The sequence below is a fragment of the Mauremys mutica genome, chromosome 8 (assembly GCF_020497125.1).
Source record: "Mauremys mutica isolate MM-2020 ecotype Southern chromosome 8, ASM2049712v1, whole genome shotgun sequence".
In the NCBI taxonomy this organism is placed as follows: Eukaryota; Metazoa; Chordata; order Testudines; family Geoemydidae; genus Mauremys; species Mauremys mutica.
This window is the reverse complement of record NC_059079.1, coordinates 101,978,618-102,004,133: the sequence shown is the minus strand read 5'-3', so window position 1 is coordinate 102,004,133 and position 25,516 is coordinate 101,978,618. Positions and strand designations below refer to the sequence as shown.

Genomic DNA, 25,516 nt, shown 5'->3' with positions numbered 1-25,516 from the left:
ATTTTGCCTTATAGCCAATCTGCAAAAACTCTTGAGAGGGAAAAATTAAGGGTAAGGTGGCACCTACGTTAGACTCCATTAATTGAAAATTCATTTTAATAATTGTGAATATAATGTGCTATAATTAAATTAATGCTGTGCACTGTTTTCCTCCTTTTACTCCTTTTTTGACTGTTTTCTTTTGAATGTATGGCTTTAATGCTATTTCTGGTCTTTCTGTGTGTTTATTATTTGAAAACATGGGCAGCCATGACTAATACAGCCTGATTTAGTGACTGTTTGAAAATGGTACCTAGATTAAACATTCAAACAATCTTTGGGTAATATGGGTTATTAATCAGTCAGAGGAACACTTTTACATTAGGTGATACTACATATTTAGAAGCCTTATTATGTACTCTTTCTAATGCATCATCGGAAGCCTATCACTATGGCACTTCAATTCATCTATTCTGCCAGTGCTGACTTTCATATGTTGTTTGCTAACTTCCTTTTTCAAATTAATTTTTAAAGAGACCGTGCTGAGATAATCACTAAAATCCTCATCTATTAAAATTTGTGCAGAATTTTCAACATTTATTTTTCAACAGTTATGCTAGCTGTTTACTCTTTGCAGTTCATTCCTAAAAGTTCTAGGTTCATTCTGTTTTTATTGCTGTAAAACTATTTTGTGTATTCCATGGGGTTGTCAAAGAGAGATGCATGAAAGATAGTAAGTTCTAGAACATCTCTCCTTTGCATAAAATTCAAAAAGAAGTTACTCTTCTGTACCTATAAACTGTGTGGTATTTATTACATTAGACACTTTTAATAAAGCAATTTAATATTGCCCTTGGCTTATGAGGAGTAGGGCATATTGAATTAATACATTGTCTTGCTTTTCTGCTTATACTGTTTCTGACCAAATTAAAAAAAATCCAGAAAATGGATTATAATATTTAGGTCAAGATTTGTTACTTAAGTAACATACAACAAAAGCCCATGTTTTATGCCCAGAATGAGTAGTGTGAAGTATACACTAGGAAAGCTTTAAAGTGTTGATTGGGCAGCTTATTGTCAGTAGTGACCTCATGTTGCAGTCTATTTCTATTTAGACTGCAGGGTTTAGTGCAGCACTCCAGAAGTACCGTCTGACAAGCAGCCATAGAAATCGAACAAGCAGTATGCATAGTCAACAGCCAACATCATACTTTATTGTTTTTCAAATGAAGTATTTTTACATGAAGTGCTCGTTTGGAATAGCAAAAATAATCAGAATGGCCTGCAAAGTTCTGCTGCACAGGTAAATGAATTAAAAATGCTAGTTTGGAATGATTCGAAATAACAGACTTCTTATAGGCTAGAAATGCTATATAAAGACTAAATATTTACTCTTGGGGAGGCTTATAAAACAGTATGAAACAATATTGTGTAAACAATGAACTATAAAAATGCAATCAGTAATAAGCATTAAGAAAAAATCTGATTTTTTTCTCCTTATTTAATTGCATTTTTGTATGTCATTTCTCTTTTTAACAGGGCTATTTGTGGACAGGAACAGAGGGATGGTATCAATTATTAGGTGTTTGTTAGTTGCCAAAACATGATAGCACTCTCAAACCTAAAGATATGTTTACTTTTTGTCTCTTGCTGTGTCATTCTGCACTAAGACTCTGTATACAAGCCATCAAGTAGTTTACAGCACGCAAGAATTCTTTTGACTGTGGTAGCAGGTTCTGAAGTGTGATATATTTTGAACCAAGAGTGATACACTTTTTGAAAAGTGCTAACTTGCTAAACTGATTAGAGTTGGAGCCATAAGAGATTCCTTTAAAAATAAGAGGATTCTTCAGGCTTTGGAATAGTGCTGATTTATGCACATCTTTTGCTGAGTAACACAAGTGCATCCTAGATGTGTATTAAGAGCACTACTGAATGATAGAAAGTGACCTGGGCTGGCGGACATGAAGTTTGCCCTTTAGAGCTAGAGGGTTTGGTGATCTCAGCATCATGTCTGAAATAATTTGGACTCTTTGGAACCACTAGTTTGAATCTCAGAAATATTGACACAGCCTTCTGTAATTTGAAGGTGGATAGACAAAAATCTATATGAAGCTCTCTGTGCACATTAAAGATCTCTAGTCATCACAGTTTCATAACTTGCACTAGAGCCCTTGACTAAAATTTTCCTTGCTTCCCTCCTCCCACTAGTGTTTTGGAGTATGCTATGCTCTGATTGTCTCCTTAGCTACTACCCACCATCCTAGAGGTGACTATATTTTAATTGTGAACTGATTTGTTTATTATTTGTAAAACATATCATCCTTCATCTTGAAATATAATATAAAATATATCAATATCTGTTAAAAGAGCTGTTTACTAATTAATCTGTTCTCGTAAAATAGCTTTTACAAAAACTCTGTAGTGACGGTCAAGTAAAATATATTAATTGTGGGTTTTTTTTAAATTTATCATTCCCACCCCTGAAATCGTTGCTTATCTTCCTCACCTACCTTATTTTTGTCATGGGTCTTAATTTCTCCCCATTTTGTTCTCCTGTTCCTTCCCCAACTGTATGTCATTTTTGCTTTGTTTTCCAAATGTTTCTACTTAAATATTGCCAAAATAAAATTTGCTGATAGAAAAACTCACACACTTTGAGTGGGTGGTAGGGTTGAGTTGAATTATTGTTCCCCTTCATGTCAATGAAATTTAACTGTGTACCTAAAAAAATAAATTCAAAACTAGCCTCTTTCATCCCAAAAGCATTGGGAAGAAATTAATGTTGGAAGGCTTGGGTATATATTGCTTGTTTGTGCATCTTTGAAATCAGTGGATGCGGGATCAAGCCTGTAAAGCACATGTGTTTTAATTTTCCTGAGCTTCTGTCTAAAATGGTACCTCAGAACCACCAGTGTTGTTTAAGCACAGTGGAAATTGATTTGTTTTTCATTCACTAAAAATATAATACACTAAACTGGCTGCAAAACTGACTACCCTTTTAATAAAAAAATAAAAGCCAGTCCATGCACCAGCCTTGTTTAAATTCCCATCCTTGTACAGTGCTAACTAATTTATTGAAGTGTTATATTTACACACAGACAATATACAAGTCATCTCAATCTCAGCTATTAATAAGGCCAAAACAATCCTTGTTTTTTTTTTTCTCCTTCTGTCAGACAGCCATCAGTAGAGAGTCCTTTCCTGCATGTAATCCTGTTTTCCACCATATCCTGTTGGGGGAAGGAAATACAGGAAATCTTTACTTGTTTGGATAGTTAGTCCAAGCTACTTACTAACCTATATGACAGTAGGTATTGAGCACTAGCTAGTATAATACTTACCTTATGATTAGCCAGTATCAACAAGTCTGAGCTGAGCACTCCCAGATGTATTCAACCTATGGTAAAGTCAATAGGGAGATAGTCTGAGCTAAGAGTGAACACTGGTGCCACATAATGCTGACCAGTGCTGGTGGGATTTCAGTTGAATTTTCTTAATATAATTGCAAGGAGAGGTACTAATGTTTCCACTACTACATTAGGGTTTCCACTGTACATCTTGGTTGTATCTGGAATCAGATCACCAAATTTTTTCTGATTGCTGGTTCATTTTTTATATGGTGAAGTAGCTACCAGAATTTGTTTTTCTGTATGGCGTGTGGAGTGCCTACAGGTTGGGATAAGTGCCCCCTCCTTTTCCCCATCCTCTTTTTAGTTTAAATAAAGTTGGCATTTCTCTCTAGTCTTGTTTGTGTATGTGATAACATCCTTATCATTGACCATGAGAAAAGCGTAATAAGGCTGTGACTGTCATTGTCATTTAAAGTAGACCTTAGTTTGTTTCAAATCACTACAAGCATATTTATGCAAGTCTGTCTGAAAAATTGTTTTGGAGCAATCATTTTATTTGTGATAGCTTGCAAAATTGAAGCTTTGTAATTAGAATTTGCAAAGGAAGAAATGTTTTTGTGTTTGGCTGAGTGGGGTATGCCTTGCTCAGACATTTAGTATACTTCTCAATTCAACAATGCTCACAGTAATACTTTGAACTCTTTGAATGAAAAGCACCAAAATGCAAAGTGCTTAATAACAAGTAACTAAGCCTCGAAAACCTGTGTGGTAAGTGTCTGCACTTAAATGGCAGCTGTTTCTGGGGTGGGCTGCAGCATTTTTCCACGGTGCACAGTAAAATTATGCAATAGCTTCACAGGGAGTGAAGAATACCTTGGTGAACTGGAACTCTAGAGGGAAGCAAGGTAGGCAGAATGTTTTGGAATTTGCTGTGGGCTCTTGAGGTTAACATCTATATTATGTAAAGCATCACACAATCTTTCAAGAGCAAGTGATTAGTACCTCTCATATGAAAGACTGCACGTACAGCAGCTCACTGCTCCCTAAAGTGTTTGGGGTATGGGTTCTTCAATTACTTATAACTACAGAATTGCTGCTGACTCAGCTTTCTGCAATATATAGGTGTTTCAGACCTCTTCTATCCAAATATTGATCCAGCTTTTCCCTGTTTCCCTTGAGGTTGGGACCATGGCACATAGCAATACTGTTGCTGGCCAATGTGTTTACTGCATGCATATGTGTATTTCTTTGAGCTGTTTCAATTTTTTTAGTATCCTCAAAGCTCCCTTTTGTCTTTCAGAATATTTGTGTAGTGTTGAAGGTCTTTGTGAAGATAACCAATTTCTTCTTCTTTATTACAGTGCTCATCTCTCTCCAATAAGCATCTTGCCAGCCTCTGCAGAGTAAGTATAACTAATATATAAAGTCTTTGTATTCCAGTTGTTTGCTTTACCAGTCTGTGCCATCGTTGGCATGCCTGCTTTCAAAACAGATAAATCAAATACATGTGACCACAGTAATTTAAACACCAGACTTTTAGTACTGAATATACGCTTTATGAAATGTAATTCAGCATTCAGAAGTAAAAGAAGCTCATTGTATTTATGCATGCGGTTCTCAACTAGACACGGAAACATAGGTTTTCATGGTATGGTAATACCTGTGTTCCTAAATATCCTGTTTGTATTTTTTCCCCCCTACTTTCTTTGGATGGGTACTTTATAAATTCTAGTGTAACTCCGAAATTGTCATTAGGTGCTTGCATTCACACCTGCAGTTTTACAGTTTCTTCTAATTGGTAGCGTGAGCCCAAGTTCAATTGGGTTGCAAATATAATTGCAGATCAAAAATAAACACACGTTATTCCAGAATAGACAGGAGTGAAGGAGTTAGGAAAAAAGTTGTGACTCCTGCTAGAGGCATCTTAGAAGTTTGCATCTTATCTTCTCTAGTTGGCAAAGACTTGCTGCCACAGCTAGTCTGTATTAAAATAACACTGTTTTGTTACTCTCCCACCTCTCCACCTTATTTGTCCCATTCACCTGTTATGTCTTATCTTTTTTTACATTATTAGCCCTTTTGGCTGGGATTTTCATAACCTATGTTTATATAGTGTCTGGCCTTATGAGGTCCTTATCTGTTTGAGGCCTCTTGGCCCCTACCATGCTGTAAATATAATAAATTATATAAATTTCTTGCCTATCATTTTGTCTGTAACTAAAATCCTATTAAGTAAGCAAATGCTGGTGAAGTGGGTTTTAGCCCACAAAAGCTTTTGCCCAGATAAATTTGTTAGTCTCTAAGGTGCCACAAGGACTCCTCGTTGTTTTTGCTGATACAGACTAACGCGGCTACCATTCAGAAACAAATAACTCCAGTTACAGCTGTGGTCGTATCTGAGAGATTAGCGAATCTTTTGTTTTGTCTTGTCTTGAGGTATTGGGGAGCCTAGATTTACATGTCTCCTAAGGGTCTGATTTTTCTGTTTTCTGCCCACACAAATCCAGTGATGCCAAGAAAAGTAAATATATATCTTTAACATTAATTCTCTGACTTTTATTTGTTAGCATTTTAGAAAGAACAATTAGAGCAGCTGTGGAGCAGCACCTTTTTGATCTGCAGAGCAGCATAGATGATGATCTTAAGAATTTACAGCAACACAGACTGGTGTGTAACAATGAAGCAAAAAATATTAATAGGGATGAGGAAGGATCTAACAACAAGTAAGAATTTTTCTCTCTAATGCATTGCTTAGGGACATATATTTGAATTCAGACTTGCTAAAAAGCCACAATAGAAGTTTTGTATATTTATAAACTTGAATTTGCCTTAAATGAACTCAAATTCCATTTGTTGCTGTTCTTTGCTCTAAAAGTAAGTGTTTTTAATAGATTTCTTCTTGCACGTTTTGTACTTCAGTGAGAGGCATTCAAGGGTATGATGCACACAAGTCTGTGGAGAGGCAGTTATGTATTCTAGATTTCTAGACAAATCATAATTGACACTAGGACCCTTGGCCATAGGTTTTTTTGTTCTAATGATTGAATGGGCATAAAGCCTAAATTGCTGTGTCACCCCTAGCTTTGGTTGTTCCTGGCAGAAGTCTCTTTTGATTCCAGGTGAGGTGATGGGCAAGGCAGTGTGTGGAAGCTTGCACTTCTGCCCGCCCTCTTAATCCAGAACCTCACATGAGCAGTAAATCACTTAAAACTCTCACACACGCGCGCACAAGCTAAAATTATTTTTTGACCAAATTACTATAAAAAACACACTCCCATTTTAAAAAATCACAACCTGCAGAGAGATATGGGACTGGAGATAATTTTCACAGTTTTAGGGTAACTGCACCAGTATTCCCCCAGTGTGGTATGCAAAGGGCACCCACTTAAGGCACCTGGCTCCCAACGGTCACCATGTTTCACTCCCGCCTAGTCTGGGTTTTAAGACTGCACAGCACCCTGGATTGCACTGCAATATCCCCACCAATCCAGACCACTTAAACAGGCCAGTGCATGCACTTTCCTTTCTCTCTGAAGTCTATGACATGTCTATTGCTTGCAGTTATAAGTTACCACATGGCACCTTCTAAGTAAGCACATTTATTCTTAATATGTTTTTTGCTGTAATGCTTTTACCGTAAAACAACAAAATAACCTACACACATGCTAAACAGCTTACCAGGTATCACCCATCAATCTTATAGGGCTGAGAAACCTTCCAACCTTTCTGCTTGCATTCGCTGTTGGACAGAAGGTCGTATTCATTTGCTGGATGAGAAGAAAGGCCTTGAGTCAGTTTAAACTCAAGTTATTTATTCAAAAATCCTTTCTTTGTCTGCTACTCTCTGGAGAATCTAGTTTCAGTGTGTATATGTGAACTCCCCAGGAGGTGATACCTCTTTGCGGGGAGTTAAAACCTGGCTGATTTGCCTTAACCACCCACTGTTTCTGATTCCAGGAGGAGCTATGGTAGCCCTCCTCCGTGGGGTGGAACACAGCCATACATAAACCATTCATTTAAAACAATGCACCACAAATATACTGCATGTGGTGCAATATCTGTCTCAGGACTCTGTTATAAAACCTTCAGAGAACAATTACAAGTAATTTATATTTTCCAAAGACAAATTATTATAACAGAATTTTAGTTTTATAAGCTAAAAGTTCCATAGATTAGTTTATAAGTAACATTGTATAATTGTCCGAAAGTCCTTCTGTCCACAAGCTTCTCCCCTTTTATACATTGTGAGCACTTTAGTGGACGGCCAGGCTTGCATCGTAGGGGTGCAGGCTCCCTTGTTTATCTTAAACTTGAAACCGATAGACGTTTTTGGCACTGGTGCTGCATTTCAACACTTGTATTCATCCTAGCCACTGAGGATTAATAGACACTCTATGATAACATTCCTTCTAGAGGCATCATGAGCCCTTTAAATACTGCAGCCAGTGGATTATTTGTACTATGTACAAGGCCAAAACACAAAGAAAACATGCGAAGTAAAAGTGTATGATTCAGAGAACATATTATTGAAAGCTTAGAATACTGGCACAAAGCTTAATTTAAAAACGAAGAGAATAGTTACTTCTTAAAATTTCAACCCATCTTGTTGGACATCTGATATAGGGAGAGCGCTTGTTAAAGGCTGGAAGCTGCTCAGCAGGTTAGTATGTTGTAATAAGCCGCTGGAGGCAGAGGGGTAGAAAGAGAGAAGGTGAAGCAGCCAAAGGTTCATGGTATATTTTTATCACATAGTTCTGCAGTTTATCACATGAATACTGCCTCTATGTATGCAGTATATGTGGGGTAAATAATTGTCTCTGTTCAAAAATTCTGGAGTGTGTCACAATTCCATATTAATTCTCCACAATTTATTAGAAGCGTATATCTGAATATGTAAAATATTTTGCACGCAGTTCTAGTAAATGGAAGGAAGGTAAGAAGAATTTTTTTTGGAGGGCATCTACCAGTTTGGGTCTATAACAGGGGTCGTCAACCTTTCAGAAATGGTGTGCCGAGTCTTCATTTATTCACTCTAATTTAAGGTTAATCTTCTCAATCCTCTCAGATTAATCTTGATCCTTGTTCTGTTTGAGAGACTTTTTTTTTAAACCTCAAAACTCTATGCCTGGGTTTTACAAGGTGTGATAAATTTGGTAGAAATGGAAGAAACAGCTAATCTCCTAAATGGTGAAACATAGAAGTCTCAAATACCAACTGAGTAAAAGGTTTCATCTATCTATCTATCTATCTAATCTATCTAATCTATCTATTTTTTAATTTATGGTTTGCTTAGTTTAATCCAGTCCTATTGTAAACCAAAAACTGATATCTAAGAAGTGAATGTCAGCAACTTAGGACTCGTATACACAATGTGCAACATGCTAGTGCACACTGATATTTACACCCCCTAGTGCAGACTAGTGCACCAACTGATCTGTGTGACAGTTTCCCTAGTGCATATTAATGTTTCCATTAATATGCACTAGGAATATTTCAGTGCACACCAGCAAGGTCCACATCGGCTAGTTAGTGCACAACATGCTAATGCACACTAGAATTTACACCGCTCTGGTGTGAATTAATCCACCGTGTATGCCAGGGATCGGCAACCTATGGCACGTGTGCCAAAGATGGCACGCGAGCCGTTTTTTAATGGCACGCGGCTGCCTGCTGGGACTCCGCTGCAGGTCTGCGCTCCCCGGCCGGAACGTCCGGCCGAGTGCAGCAAGCCACCGGCCCCTCCTCCGCCTTCCCCTGGAGTCCTGCCGCCGTGCGTGCAGTGCTCTGGGAGCCGGGGCTGCGCGCTCCCGCGGGGCAGCGTTTGGCTCTGTGGGAGGGAAAGACACTCCCCGCTTTTCCGGAGCCCTGCTGCCACGCGCGCAGCGCTCTGAGGGGTGGGGCAGGGCTGTGCGTGCGTGCGGCGGCGGCAGCAAGACTCCAGATGAGCAGGGAGCCTCATGGTAAAGGGGCCGGGGCCGGGGGGTTGGGTAAGGGGTGGGGGCAGTCAAGGGACAGGCAGCAGAGTGGGTGGGATCCCGGGGGGGTGGTTAGGGGCAGGAGTCTCTGAAGGGGGCATTCAGGAAGCAGGGGGGGTTGGATGGGGCCTGGGAGTCCCGGGGTTTGTTAGGGGGTGGATGGGGTCAGGGCAGTCAGGGGACAGGGAGCAACGAGGGGGTGGTCAGGAGACAAGGAGCTGGGGGGGTTGGATGAGTCGGGAGTTCTGGGGGGGGCTGTCAGGAGGTAGGGGTGTGGAAAGGGGTTGGGCAAGCAGGGAGTGGGGGGGGTTGTATGGGTCCAGAGTTCTGGGGGGGTCCTGTCAGGGGGCGGGGAGCGGTTGGATGGGACATGGGAGTCCAAGGGGTTCTGTCTGGGTGTGGGGGTGTGGATAAGGGTTGGGGCAGTCAGGGGACAGGTAGGGGGTAGAGTCCTAGGGGGGCAGTCAGGGGACAAGGGGCAGGGAGGCTTAGATAGGGGGTGGGGTCCCAGAAGGGGGTAGTCGGGACAAGGAGCAGGGGGAGGGTTGGGGGTTCTGGGGGGGCAGTCATGCAGCCTTCTGCCCCGACACCACCCAGCCCCCCCCCCCACACACAGAGTCCTCTGGCCTGAGCCGTGTACCACCCAGCCCTCTGTTGACTCCTTCACACCCCCCCGCATGACCCCAGCCCTGACTCTGGCACCCCCACACATACCCAGCCCCCCTACCCTGACACCTGCACCCCCCACATTCCCAGCCCCGCCACATCCTCACCCTGAGCACCAAACGGGAGCTCCTGCACCCTCACTCACATTCCCACCTGCACCCCTCACACCAAATGGGAGCTGCGCAGGTAAGTGCCCCACACGCAAACCTCCTGCCCCAACCCTGAGCCCCCTCCCTCATTTTAGCTCCTGGCCAGACCCTTCACCCCAGCCCTGTGCTTGGTCCACTCCCACCCTCAGCTCAGTGCAGAGAGAGGAAGAGAATGGGCCAGAACCAGGGAGAAGGTAGGCACCCACTGTATGTGGGCAGGGCTGGGACCCCAGACTGTATGTGGCAGTGGGCTGAGTGGGTCCGGCAGCCAGGATCCCGGCTGGCAGGAGCCGGCGGATGGAACCCCAGAGCGGCAGTGGGCTGAGCCGCTCAGCCCACTGCCGGTCTGGGGTCCCGGCTGCTGGTCCCGCACAGCCTGCTGCCGGTCTGGGGTTCTGGCTGCCAGACCCTTCCCAGCTGGGGTCCCGGCCACAGGCCCCACTCAGCCCACTGCTGGCCTAGGTGAACAGAACCCCAGACCAGCAGCAGGCTCAGCGGGCCGGTGACATAAGATCAACATTTTAATTTAATTTTAAATGAATATTCTTAAACATTTTGAAAACCTTGTTTATTTTACAATACAACAATAGTTTAGTTATATAATATATAGACTTATAGAGAGAGACCTTCTAAAAAACATTAAAATGTATTACCGGTACGCGAAACCTTAAATTAGAGTGAATAAATGAAGACTCGGCACACCACTTCTGAAAGGTTGCCGACCCCTGGTGTATACAAATCCTTCGTCGTCTTAGCCTTCGGTGTTGCCATTATCCATTAGGACACATTGTAGCAGGTAGTGAATGTCTGGCTGGCCTCTGTGCTTAAAGTAAAAAATGCTTGCCAGTACCTTGATTACTACTGTGGATCTCACCATTAATAACTGGAAGGATACTTCTTTTGTTATCCAACCTAAAATGTTTGGTTTAAATTTCAATCAATCAATGGATAAATGGTTGACTGTATGGTCAAAATTCTTGTGTGAGATTCTTCTTACAGAAGAAACATCTATGCCAGTGTGTGTACTACTTAATGATCATTAGACTGTCAACTCATTAGGAAATACATATATATCCATGAAATAAATACTATTCCAATACATTTTGTTTTTCCTTGTTCTAAATAGTTTTATTAAAATAGCTCCAAATGTATTACCCTTTGACATGTTACCTAACTCTCCAGGTAGTGCCAGTCGTTTTGTGTTTCAGGATAGTTTTGTTGCAAATAATCTGTAATGTTCAAAATTATTTAAAATGGCAGGACTTTTAAATAAAAATAACTTTCAATAACTCTTTTGAACATGTGAAGCCATGACATAAGCTATTGTAAGCTCTTCTGAGCTGCTTGTTTCTGTCTCTTTTAGGGATGATGTTACTAAAGATAATGATATTAATAGCAGTGAGAATGCTAGAGACTGCTTTGAAACGTTGGCTTGCACTGATTTAGACAGTGCAGTTCTGCAGCCTCATTCTGTATATGAGGAAGAAGAAAATGACCAGGTAAGAGGAGCAGAGGGCACGCTTGCTGTATATTAGAGCAGTATGATCTTGTGATTAGAGCACAAGAGTTGGACTGCAGACCTGGCTTCTACTTACGGATGTGATACAGCTTTGCTTTGCTGTATTGCCTTGGGTAAAATCACTTACCTCTTCTGCCAAACTCAATTTCTTTTTAAAGTATATGTGGGTAGGTCTGATCACATTTAATTTGTTTGTATCTTAAGGGGCCCTTGACTCACCGTTTCCTTTTGCTTCATTTTCACAGATAGCAGCCCTATCTCTTGCTCATATGGGTTTGTACATCAGCAGGGATGGGCCGAGCTGGAATAGCACCTGGGTTAGCAAAGGCTTCCTGAAGAAGATGCACCTTCCTCAAAAGAGACAGCCCTAGGAGGAAGGCTGTGGAGAGAGTGTTAGTTTGTTTGGGGAGGGTCATGTGGAGGAGCCCACTAGGTCTGTTACAGTAACATCAGTCCTAAGTGTTAGAAAGCAGTAGGAGTTGTGCAGAGGTTGAAACGCTGCAGCTGTGCCTGGCAGGCCTTTGGCATGGTTTTGTGGGGAAAGTGGGGGTTTGTAACTGGCCTGTTGAGTTCTCCTACCTGAGCATCATCCCCACACTCCTGATTTTTCCCCCAGCCCTCCCCCACACTTCCCACAGACTTTTGTGGTGGGGATATGTGTTCCTTCCTCTTCTCCCCAGCACTCCTCCCAGTCTCTCTTTGAAGTAGCTTCTGTTTCTTTTCAGTCAGTCTCCTATTTCATAGAGCTGGAAGGGACCCTGAAAGGTCATCGAGTCCAGCCCAGGTTTAGCAGGCCAATGCTCAAACCACTGAGCTACCCCTCACCCGGTGCTCTCTTGCCCCAGGTGCTGCTGCTCTGGTGGCAGCTGGTCCTATCTTTGCTGATGTGTGAACTTAGGTGTGCAGAAGGAGAGAATTCTACCTGTGAAGAGGAAGAAAAAGCAAAGTCAGTTGGGGTTCCTAAAAGGTCCAGAGCTTATAAAATAAAATTAATGCCTTCCTTTAAACAGACCAATATTGGCAGTTTTCCCATCCTAGAGGGAAAAAGACCACACTTTAAGAGGTGTTTGGACAGTGCTTTGGGATGCTCTGATAGCATATATATATAAAATATTAAAAAGTTCCTAAGTATTATTTTATTCCCACTACTATTGTGCTCAAAAACATTACAGCACTTAAAATATCTGTAGGCTTTGGAAGTTTAGAAAGTAACTATAAAAATAAATTTTTAAAGATAAAATGCAGACATCAACTGGCAATAGACTAAAAATTTGTTTTTTGTATGTTACACTTGAATTAATCCCACAAAATCAACTCTGTATAAAGTTGAACAGAAGCATAACACTATGGAAAAGGTTTTGAAGAAGTATTTGTTGCTTCATATACTACCCTGTGTTGGTTTATAAGCTGCAAATTAAATCTCTAGTTACCCACACGCAAAACCATGGATCAAGGATGATCTGGTGTATGGCCTGAAATTCCCAAACTCATAATCCTAAACCTTACCAGCTGTTTTGTTTCCAGTGGAACATAGGTTCCCCCTGTCCTTTGTATTTTTATGAGATCAAACAATGTTATTAAAACATGTGCACTGATAAAAACCAAAACAGCTGACTGTACTATGCAGAACATAACTTGTCCAGGCTGTACAAATGATAAACACTTCTGAAGCAAAAGTACTACCATTTGAAAATGGTTGGATAGGTGGTAAACAGTACTGTTGGTTATGCAAAAATACGCTAACTTTAGTTTGTCCATCCCTCTTCAGTGTGGTATTCCTCCACCTGTTCCCATATAAATCTAGATTATAAAATGTCTGGACAAAGACTCTCTTCTTACTACATGTTCACATAGGTCTTAGCATAATGGGATTCTGGCCATTGATTGGAATACCTCAGCAGTACTGTAGTATAAATAACTACTGCTACTAATGTAATCAAATATCTAAATGTATTCTCCATCTAAATGTCCTGTTCTCGCACAAAACTGCTGTTGTTCAATTACTTTTCTCTTAAACCACCTAAGGAACTGAATTTATTTTTGATGTCTTATGAAATGATGTCCCTTAATTTTCTCTCTCTCTATGCCGTTGCAGTGATATCAGGATTTTCCTTTTTTGTATTATTTTTGGGCAACTAAAATTTTTAAACATTAATTCTCCAGACTCTTTCCTTAAGTTTTAATAATAAATCTTTTTATAAAGAGTTTTTAGTGAAGTGCTGTCCACTGAAGTAAAAACTAAAACATGTGCAATTAGATTTTAAAATTAGCCAGATGGAAAATGTGAACTTCCTGTCTTCTGTCTTTTATAAACAGATTAATTCCCCTTCCCACTGGTAGCCTTTTTTATTCAGTCATTTATGATTTAAAGTAGCCAGGGAGTGTTTTTTCTGATATTGACTGTTTTAACACTTTGATTTTGTTGGTAAAGTGCAGGCTGAGCTTTTGTAAATCTAGTTATTTAAATTCATAAAGTATCAAAACATCATTTTTAATATCAGAAATCTTAGCTAGACTGCTAAAAAGTAATTTTATACTGATATCATCAGAAGGCTCTCTTTCATGCTGGTGAAGTCCATACCATGAAATTGGACTTTCTAGAGACCAGAATATTTGCAATATCTTAATGGAATATTGCCAGTTAGAACCCCAGACTTGAAAAGACTTACACATATGCTTAATTTATGCATAAACATAAATTCATTGGTGTGTATTCTTTGCAGTATAAGGGTCTTAAATTAGGTTCAAAAGCTATATGTTGTAAAATTGAAGATCAATAGAGATGTGTCCGCGACTTAAAAAATTGAATTTCAGTGCAAGCTTTGTTCTTCAAGTATGTCAGTGTGGATTCCACTGTAGGTGCATATGTGCTTTGTGCGCATGAAACCAGATTATTTTCACTTGCAGTGTCCACTGGGACCACACATGCACCTTGAGTTTTTGCATGAGGGCATAAAAGGTGGGATCTGTGGCTTTCCTTCAGTTATCTCTTGCTACCTGTGCTAGTGAGATGGAACTTGGAAATGTCTTACCTGCTGGTGCTCTAGCAGTGTCAAAAACTTTCAGATCATCTGAAGAATCTTCAGAACAGCCTTTAGTTTCTTCATTTTAAAATCTTGGACTGAATAAACTCCACTTGGATTGAATTCTGCTCACCTGACACCCCCACTTTTCTGGTACAAGGACTCGAGATGGCGGACTCAAAATCCACAGGCCTTAAGCCTTGCACATCCTGTGATTAATTGAATTCTGCTCGAAGACTTGACATAGCAGGTATCTATTCAGCCCACATACCAAGCAGGTATTTAGTCCGCTTTTCATTCTCCACCCAGACCTGGAAAGAAGTCTAGAGACACAAGACTGAAGCTCCAGTTCTTAAACCCGTAAAAGAGTCTTGTTGGACCTTGAAGACCCAGGTTCCAGGACCCTGTACTGGTTAAGCCAGCACAGTCCAATGGACCATCAAGTAGGCTGGGGTGGGGAGCCTGTGGCCCATGGGCCGGATTCGGCCCACTGCTTCATTTCATCCAGCGTGAGGCAACTCTCTGTGCCGCGGGCTGGAAGCCCCAAGCCTTGGCGCCCTCCCCACCTCGCAGGGCTGGAGCCGCACACGCTGCTGCAGGGGAAAGCTAGGGTTGCCAGGCCATTAAAAGTCTAGTTGGCTCTGCCCAGCTCCCAGAAGCGACTGGCATGTCCCTGCAGCCCCTAGGAACAGGAGCAATCAGGGAAGCGCTGCACTCTGCCTTCAGCGCCAGCTCTGCAGCTCTCATTGGCCAGGAACCACAGCTGCCCCTCCCCCCGCCCCGGGCTGTGTGGGCTCACAACTGATTTTTTCTGTGGCTCAGTGGCCCTTGATTAGAAAAAAGTTTCCCCACCCCTGAAGTAGGCAGTTGATGCTTAAGACTTTGGCAGAGAAATTGGCACTGAACAAAGAGATGGTTCTGACATCCACATTGATGTCATTCATGGTGTTGGATGCATCCAGAAGCTTAACATCAAAAGCGATGCCCCAGACCTCAGAGCAAGGCACTGAAAGGGAACTCCTAGAACAACAAGGGCAGGAGCTCAAGGAAGAGCTCTACATCATCTCATACAGAGAGACCCAGACATACCCCCTAGGCGTCATTCAGCAGCAAGTGAGATGGAGCAGACTATGCTGGCACTGTGATTCGTATCAAAAGCACCCCGCCAACCCTTGCACCGGAGGTGTGACCACAACCAGTACCTACTGTCCCAAGCATCAAAGAACAACTCAGAGAGAGAGGTCTCCCCAGTGGCATCTCTGGGCTCAGCCACTGTTGCTTGACTACCAGGAAGAACAGGGTCCGGGGGTACAAGTACAGCAGCTCTTGTCTTGACCCTTTAAAGATTTATCCTCCTCATCAGCTGACAGTCAGCTCAGCCTATGGGGATGGGGTGATTTTAAAGTATTACAAGATCTCTTGGTATAGTTCACAGACCTCAGTCATCTCCAAGAAGTCTCATAAATTGACTAGCCATCCACGGATCAGCCAACATTGCTCTCCCCATAAATGGTCCTTAGGAATCTATACATTTCCGGTATACCACAAACCATACTGCCCTCAACAAGAACATCAGCAGAGACAGTGGATTAAGTCATAACATAGACAGTCATATTAGCAGTCTCAGAAGCACCTGAGATATAGTAGAGCCCGTCGACCCTCCTCAGATCAGGCATATGCACATCGTCCATCCTTATGTCAGCAAATTTGATGGTTTGTTCAAGAGCTACACCATGGCAGTCAAATAAGCAGCACTTCTTTCAGAAGCCATCTTGCCTCATTTCACCAGGCATGGTCAGATATCCTCACCAACAAATGCGTGCTAGATATCATCACTGACTACTGTACCATCCAGTTCCTCTTCCTACTCTTCCCATGGTCTTCCCCATGCCTCTTCAGAGACCATTCTCATGAGAGCCTTTGACAAACAGAAGTGGCCTCATTGCTTCATAGGTACCATAGGACGATCTGCCTCAAGAATATACAGTAGTCTCCATTGCATTCCCACAGTTTCTTCTGATTCCCCAGGATAATACCCAGATCAGATGAGACAGGGCTAATGTTATCATGATAGCCAAAATTGTCTCAGCCAGCATGACGCTATCAGATCTAGTCTAGATATCAACCAACCTCCCATTTGACTGGACATAGTGTCTCAGAACCAGGGTCAGAGCCTGCACTTAGAGACACAGTCCCTGCGCCTGATGGCCTGGATACTACTTGAAATAGTATCACTGACAGTTGTTCCAGACAAGTACAGGAAATTCTGATGCAGACCAGGAAAGAAGAACCTACTCTGTGAAATAAAAAAGGTTTTCCATATGGGTGACTCAAACTAAGGTGAATCCAGGCAAAGCACTGAACCCCAGGATCCTGGACTATGTGCTGGTTCTGAAACCATCAAGACGCTCTCTGTCTATCTAGCAGTAATGAGTGGACCATGTGCCAGTTCAGTTGCATTCCATTTTCTTATGACCCATAGTGTCAAGATTCATCAAGGACCTTCTCCATGCCTGTTCCTTGGTTAGAGACCCAACTCTCACCCAAGACCTTAGTGTGGTCTGCTTGTGGCTCATGGAACCTCATTTCGAACCTCCATCAGAATGTTCATTGTACCACCTTACCATCAAAATGGTTTTCTTAGTTGTCATACATCAGCATGAAGAATCAGCAGGATCTAAGCTGTTATGGCTAAACTGCCTAACGCTCCATTTCACAGAGACAAAGTGGTGATGAGACCACACCCCAAGTTCATTCCCAAAGTAGTCTCAGAATTTCACTTGACCCAATCACCTTACTGGTTGTCTTCCCAAGAAGAAAAGAACTTCACACTCTGGACTTCTCCAGAGCTCTGCTCTACTATCTAGGCAGAACCAAGGTCTTCCTGCTTTCTACCCATCTCTTTCTGGCTGTATCAGCTGTATCAAAAGGCTCAGCATTCTTCTCAAACTTTCCAAGTACATCACACAGTGCACTTCCACCTTTTCCTAATTGCCTTGTGAACGTCTCTCTCTGAATGTGAAGCTGCACTCCACCAGAGCACAGGCAGCCCCATCAACCTGCTTTAGAAATGTGCCAGTTCCAGAGATTTGTAAGGAAGCTACGTGGAGTAACCTGCTGAATTTTGTTAAATGTTCTGCACTTGACATGGCAGCCAGGGTAGACGCCAAGTTGGAAGGGCGGTGCATCAATCTTTATTTGATTAACACAATCGATACTCACCATCCTCATAAGGTTACTGCTTGCCTATATCATACAGTGAGATCCACAGTGACACATACTTGACGAAGAAAGTATGGTCGCTTCCCTACAGTAACTGTGGTTCTTCAAGATTTTGTAGTCAGTGTGGATTCCAAGATCTGCCATCCATTTCTGCTTTTCAGAGTCCTCCGCCTCATAGGAATTGCGAGAGAACTGAGCAGGTTTCAGAGCCCACCCCCGCTTTTATGCCTTTATAGGAGTATGAGGAGACTCAGGGTTTGTTGATGGCCCTGATGGACACTGCTAGCGAAAAGAATCTGGTCTGGCTCATATGGGGTGCATGTGCACCTACAGTGGGATCTGCATTGACTACAACAGCTTGAAGGACAACAGTTACCGCAGGGTAACTAATTGTACTTTAAAGAAAAAAAAAAGTAAACATTCCCTTGCAATATCTGAAGTACAGATACAAAGAACCTGGAGGGGAATCTTGACTTTTTTTTTTTTAATATGTTGAAATCACATCCTTTTACATAGATGCACTCTTGTTTTTGTGCCTGATGTTCAGCACAGTGGAGGTCCTTGGGCAATTTTTGCCTTTTGATATGTGTGCACTGGGCCCGTTTATTTAATTGGAAGTGGTGTATGTATCCAAGAGCAGTTTTTTTTTTAATTTAGACATTAAGGTTTTATAGCCCCTCAGTGTGATGGCTCAGATTATTATAATGTACTATTATAGGAAATATTGTTTGAAAATCTACATGGCATTTTTCATCCCAAAGCCTCTTTATAAAACTGTATACAGCAGAGGTTGTGTGACAACTCATCTCCATAGTGAAAACATATCTGTCCTTGTATGCCAAAAGCACTATATACCTGTATAAGTGTTTTTTGGGGCTTTAGCCATCCAGCTGAAACCGAAAGGGGAAACTTAGCTGGCAGAAATTATCTTCCTGAACTGAAAAGGGGCCAGAATGCTGGGGCTGAAACTGTATGCATGAAATAGAGTAATGCAGTCTTCTTAGAATGATGTCCCTGTGGTTGCTCCACTTTAGGTGTCCATGCACCCTTGTGCATGTAATCGGAGATTTATGGTAGCAGTACCCGGTTGGGTCACACATGCACGGTCCCCATCTTGTGCTGCTTCAGGCGGTTAACTGGCGCTGTGCATCCAACCCCTCCCCCCCAGCCCCCTAGTTCCTTCTCTACTGCCTTTGGCTCGAGTCGGAGCAACTAGCAGCACCTTGCAGCTTCTGAGTAGCTTAGTTTTTGCTTTCAGTTAGGATAGTTAGCATTAATACTTTATCCCCATCCTTTTGTTTAAGAAAAAAAAATTCTCTTCATAGGAGTGTAGGTTTACATTTTTTCACCACAGCAGCATGGTATTCATACCCCTCCCCTTATGGGGAGAGTGTGCTCCCTGAGGGGCATGCCTGGCTCCCCAGGGTTCAAATGCTGCATTACTGGCAGGCTTTCTATACTTCTCTCAGATGGGCACTCTCAGTGTGTCCAGTGTCTCAGCGAGACACTTATATCGTGGAAGTGCTTGCATTGTCACAATCTGAAAGCCCACACCAGAAAGGCAAGAGATCGCCAACTTAAACTTCTCCTCATGGAGAAGTCTCTCTGCCTGGTGTCTGAGTGTGAGGTATGCACCCCAACTGGCCAGAAATAGCTGACTGTAGCCTCTGACAAGGGCCCTTCTTCCATAGCCTGGGCTCCCAATCAACCCGCCAAGAAGGTGGCAAAAAAAGGGGGTACCACGTCCGTGACTTCAGAGTTGGCCAAGAAAAGGTGCTCCGCTAATGGGCAAACACTCCTGGTACCACCTGCAACAGCCGTGTCAATGGCTGAAACAGAAGGACCCTCCGGCACTGTCAGTACCAAGAAAATGAAAGCTGCCAAGCAACTGAGCTCGGACACAGGCATCAAGGGGAAAATGAAACTCCATGCTGCTGTACCAACAGACACAAATAAACACTTCATACCGAGCATGCCAGCATCCACGCTGCTACTGATGCCACTTAGTGCGGGCATCATGCACTCGAGTCACACACTGGTACTGACATGCCATTTTCAGCATATGGTACTGATTCCTACCACACTGGTACTGATGCCTTGTGCTTTGCAACAATTCCTGCGCCAAAAAGACCTCTCCATCTCTTTGGTACCGGAGTCTCCCAACTTCGGCACTGACCGTATCTCGGTCCTCGCAAAAACTAGTCAACCCAGCTCTCCACTTCTTTCTGCTACACAATTCTTGAGCAAGGATGAAGATGGAGATGAGGATGCCGGGCACACTCCACAATATTCCTCCCCTGTGGCTGCTCCCATCACACATGCTCCTCCATCCAAGGGCTACTCAGCAAACCCTCTGAACCAACCCTGGTACAGGCAACCCTGGATGCCCACTATGCCCTTCCCACCACAGTGGTCATTTTGGAGTCTGTGGGCAGCATATCCACAAGAACAATGCGTACCTGTCAGTCTTCCCAGAGCTGGCGTACATCAATCACCTTTATTAACACCACAGGGACTGCCTGACACCTCAGAATGGGGCTGAAGAAGAGGAGGAATTCTCTGACCAGGACGATGCACCTGAAGTCCACTTCTCTTCTCATCTGACAACACGATTATGCCCCCACCTCCCAACACAGGTGATGATTTCAAACTATTCCAAGACCTCTACAAGAGACTTGCCATCTCACTGGACATTTCTCTGGAAGAAGTCCAGGAGTCTTGACATAAATTAGTAGATATACTGCACCTATTGACCTCATCTAACATTGCCCTTCCAATGAATTATGTGGTTATGGACCTTGTGTAGTGGCTCTGGCAAACCCCTGCAAAGATTCCACCTATCTGTAAGAGGTCTGATTAAAAAGTACTACGTGCCTGCGAAGGGCACTGAATTCCTCTTTTCGCATCCAATGCCAAACTCATTGGTGATTGACACAGTCATTGAACAGGGTAGACGACAATACTCCAGAAACACCCCATATGACACAGACTGGTAGCGACTCCACCTTTTTGGCCGCAAAGCATATCCTGCTGCGACCTTACAATTAAGAGTAGCCAACTACGAAGCCTTACAGGCAAAGTATGACCACAATAACCATGCAAGCCTTTCTGAATTTACTGAGTTTATTCCAGATAACAACAAAAAACAGTACAAATTGGTCAGCACATAAGGTCAACTCATAACCAGAACAGCATTACAGCTGTTATTGACTTGGCAGATTCAGCAGTGAGATCTGTAGCAACCGCGATGGTTATGAGGAGGGCTTCCTTGCTCCATCTATCTTGAATTCCAAAGCCAGTACAGTCGACTGTAGAAGACTTACCATTTGAGGGAGCCAAACTCTTTGTGGACAAAACTGATGAGTCGTTACACACTCTCAAGGACTCGAGGGCGACTTGTGATCTCTGGGCATTCACACACCTAAGATCAGAAAAAGACAGGGAAGTTATCAAAACCTCAAAGATTCCGACCCCCTCTGTATGCACTATGCCATAGATACTATGACCATCAGGGGCGGAAACAGAAAACCTCAAGGAGCTCTCATGGCTGACCCACCTTACACAATCTTTTTCAAAGATAAAGTATCCCTCAGGTCACATTCCAACTTTCTACCTAAAGTTGTTTCATCCTTTCACCACAATCAACCAATCCACTTACCTACATTTTTTTCTCAAACCACGTATGTACAGACGATAGTCCAGATTACACTCCTTGGATGTGGACACAGGTCTATAGCCTTCTACACTGATAGAAAAAAAATATTTTCACAAGTCTCCAAAATGGTTGGTTTCAATCTCCGAACGATCAAAAGGTAATGCTATATCCAAATAACAGCTATCCAGATGGATATCAGACTGCATAAAACTGTTACCTCCATCATGACTGACAACTCCCTATGGAGGCTGATAGGGCTCTGGTAGAGTGTTTCTTCACAATGTTCCCATCACGTAAATCTGTGGACCCGCAACCTGGGCCTCACTACACACCTTTACCCAGCATTACACTTTGCAACAACATGCATCTTACGATACCCTGCTTGATCACACTGTACTCTCATCTGCTACAGCTTCAACTCTGAAGCCTCTCCTTCCACCAGAGGACACTGCTTTGAAGTCTCCTAAAGTGGAGAACCCACAGGGACATCACTTGAAGAAGAAGAGAAAATTACTCACCTTGTGCAGTAACGGAGATTCTTTGAGATGTGTGTCCTTGTGAGTGCTCCACTACCCTCCCACCTCCCCTCTGCTTCGGTGTTTATTAGTAGGCCCTGCAGTAGAGAAGGAACAGAGCAGGGGTTGGTGGCAAAGCGCCAGTTAACTGCCTGAAGCGGGGCGAGACTAGAACCGTGCATGTGCAACCCAACCGGGCACTGCTACCATAAATCTCTGATTATGAGCGCAGGGGCGCATGGACACCTAAAGTTGAGCACCCACAGGGACCTGCATCTCAAACCTCCGTTACTGTACAAGGTGAATTGGCCCTATCTGATAGGAGGCTGTCTATTTTGCAAAATTGGCTGCTGTACATGAATTTGTATTAATTTAGATTTATTGAGTAACATTCTGTTTAAACAGTTTTCATTTGATTTGAGAGCTGCCATATTAACTTTGTGCTTCAGACACTAAGGTAATTTAGGGTCTTTCTTGTATTTCATACTGTTCCGAATAACCATCCCAAATGAGTCACTTGCTTTTTAAAAGGGTACCTTCTATGGACATTTGGTTTTGTTTTACCTGGTTACAGTAGCATCTACTCTTTAAAAATCAGTGAACTCCAAGCTGGAGCAATCAGTCTTATCTGCATTAGGATTTAACAAACAAAATGGTGATGCGTATCCATCTAACATTCTTTTCTGAGATAGTATCACAGTAACTGCCAGGATTTCTCCATCTCTTTACAGCCCTGTTGTAGCTTTATTTAGTAACCAGGATTAATAGTCCCTTTTTAGAAAGTCCATCAGACATGTTTCATTTTACACATACTGAACAGAAGCCTTCATCCAACATAATTATCTTAGACTCAGGTAATGTTACTGTCTTAACAATATTCAGACCCAAAATTTGGCCTAAGATTGGCACATTCCAGTGAATAATGCTGCCCACATCCTAAACAAACATAGGTTAACAAAAAAACCTTATGGATGTGCTGAAAATGGAAAGCTACTGCTGTACTTCTAGTACTGTGCACTATGTGTTCTCTCCTTATTTATTTGTGTCAAAGGGTTTACTGGCTTCATTCGAATATAAAAAAATCATGCAATTGGAACCAACCAATATGATCCACAAAAAGCTATGGCTTATTTTTTGCAAGGAGTGACTAGGAAGATTTTCACTTTACAAAATATCTGTCTGAAAAATGTCTAAACTTAATCTTTTGCCCACAGACTGTTGGCATATTGTTGAAGCCATGTAATGAAGATGATGAAGAAAACAACAGTGAAAGGTATGCATTTCAGTTTCACTAATATCGGTTGGAAGTTGTGGATTATTTTTTAAAATGTGTTAATTTGTTTATGGTAATTGGTCACAGTGCAATAACATACAGAGGCAAAAAGGAGCATTTATGATCTTGCCGCTTAAAAATATGAGAGGTTGAGGCAGAACAACTTTCTGTAGTGTTGGCATCCAGAGTTCACGGAATTTGTTTTTTCATTCAAAAAGAGAGATTCAAGGCAAAAACATGATTGTTTGACTGTGTATTCACACAGCCATGTGTTCTGGGAAGGAGAGATAGGGAAGGCATCAAAAGAAGCCTTGGTGCAGCCAGGAATACAACTGACATATTTTTAAGTTTTTCAAAATGAACTTGTCTTGATTGTTACTGCTCAAATCTTAAGTGCTGGGCTGGGGAAGAGCAGAATGAAGAATTAAAATACTAAGTTCAGTAATATTTGCTACCCAATTTTTTTCACCAATACAGCAAAATATTCTCTTCAGAAATCCCACTACAGTTCTAGCAATTATTGCAAACAAGAGAATAACAGAAGGTATTTATATGATAGGTGTAAAGTCCTCCACACAAAGATGTCTAACAATTTGCAAGTTTCCTAGATGTCTCCTTCCATCTCTATAGGGGAGTATTGTCATTAGTTTTGAAGAGCAGAATATCACCAGCCATTACTATCAGCTAACAATCGTTATTTAAAACAATAACCAGTCTGTCTCTTATTTTTAGGCAAGATTGTGAATCAGTGGATGATAATGATAGAATGTCTTCACAATTGGTTCTGGTAAGAAACTGCTTCTTTCATTTGCTTTTTCCTTATTTTTGTAAACTAAAGTTTTCAGCAGGTTTTCCACTGTGTCAGCAAACTTGGGTTAGGATTTTGATAATTTCTCGTGTGTGTGGTATGTGTTAGTGGAAAACCATGTCAGATGGCTATGCATAGACTTCTAGCAGTGAAATATTCTTTGATGAACAATGAAATCTTTGGTTGGCTAACTCTTTTTAAGAATGTTTGAAAATATAAAGAACTATACAGAGTGCTGTACAAATTTTAGTTACTCTTATAAGAAGTTGGAAGGTTTATGACAATATGCTAATTTTTCAGGTAGGGAAGCAGAGAGATGTTAAGCCACACAAAAAATTAATGACAGTGCTAGGATTGGCACTTGCTAGTTCCTGGTGCCCAGTTAGCAGATGATGAAAATAAAATGTAGTATTTATTTAAATACAGGATTCTAGTAGCAAGACTTGTGACCTGAATGCAAACACCGAATCAGAAATATCAGGTGATGGAAGTGTTAATGTTCCTGAGGAATCAACATGTATCCAAGTACCACATCTAGATCTGAAGAATGTATCTGATGGTGACAAATGGGAAGGTAATTCTTACTCTGATTTTGTAGTATATTCAAAATCATGAAAATAAATAAGTAGGGCTGCCAAACGATTAAAAAATTAATAGTGATTAATCACAAGATTTTAAAAAATTGTGATTAATGTTAATATCAATTTACATTTATTATAAATGTATTTGAATGTTTTTCTACATTTGTTGCTTTCCATTACAACACAGCATACAAAGTGTATAGAGCTCACTTTATATTTTTTATTACAAATTTTTGCACTGTAAAAATATAAACAAAATTAGTAGTATTTTTCAATTCACCTCATACAAGTTCTGTAGAGCAATTACTTTATCATGAAAGTTCAACTTACAAACGTAGAATTTTTTTTATATAAAACCGCACTCAAAAATAAAACCATGTAAAACTTTAAAGCCTACAAGTCCACTCAGTCCTCCTTCATGTTCAGTCAATCACTGAGACAAATAAGTTTGTTTACATTTGCGGGAGATAATGTTGCCCGCTTCTCATTTACAATGTCATCTGAAAATGAGAACAGGTATACAGATGGCATTGTTGTAAACGTCATTGCAAGGTATTTATATGCCAGATATGCTCAACATTCATATGTCCCTTAATGCTTCAACCACCATTCTAGAGGAAATCTAACAAATCTAGTTAATTTGTTTTGCATTAATCACTTGAATTAACTGCAATTAATTGACAGCCCTATAAGCAAGACTTTTTCATTATTCAAAGGCTAGCTATCTGACCGCTCATGCTTGTGTTTTCTTCAGTTTTATCTGAAGAATGCATATTTACACTTGGGTTTGACTACCAC

General features: G+C 41.6%; 1 protein-coding gene and 1 long non-coding RNA gene across 3 annotated transcripts in view; one reads left to right on the top strand and one right to left on the bottom strand.

Moving 5' to 3' along the window:
- FAM13B (family with sequence similarity 13 member B) overlaps positions 1-25,516 on the top strand; it is an 81,527-nt gene that overhangs the window by 37,413 nt on the left and 18,598 nt on the right. For both annotated transcript variants that reach the window (XM_045028157.1, XM_045028158.1), the window contains exons 8-13: positions 4,694-4,735; positions 5,900-6,055; positions 11,486-11,621; positions 23,271-23,329; positions 24,062-24,116; positions 24,564-24,711. In XM_045028157.1, coding sequence (XP_044884092.1) covers positions 4,694-4,735; positions 5,900-6,055; positions 11,486-11,621; positions 23,271-23,329; positions 24,062-24,116; positions 24,564-24,711 — 596 coding nt within the window. The remainder of the gene's footprint in view (positions 1-4,693; positions 4,736-5,899; positions 6,056-11,485; positions 11,622-23,270; positions 23,330-24,061; positions 24,117-24,563; positions 24,712-25,516) is intronic.
- Positions 11,895-21,273, bottom strand: LOC123376275. The gene is made up of 3 exons (XR_006581740.1): positions 21,210-21,273; positions 12,467-12,563; positions 11,895-12,020 (listed from the first exon to the last, which is right to left on the bottom strand). It is a non-coding gene; the product is annotated as an uncharacterized LOC123376275 (long non-coding RNA).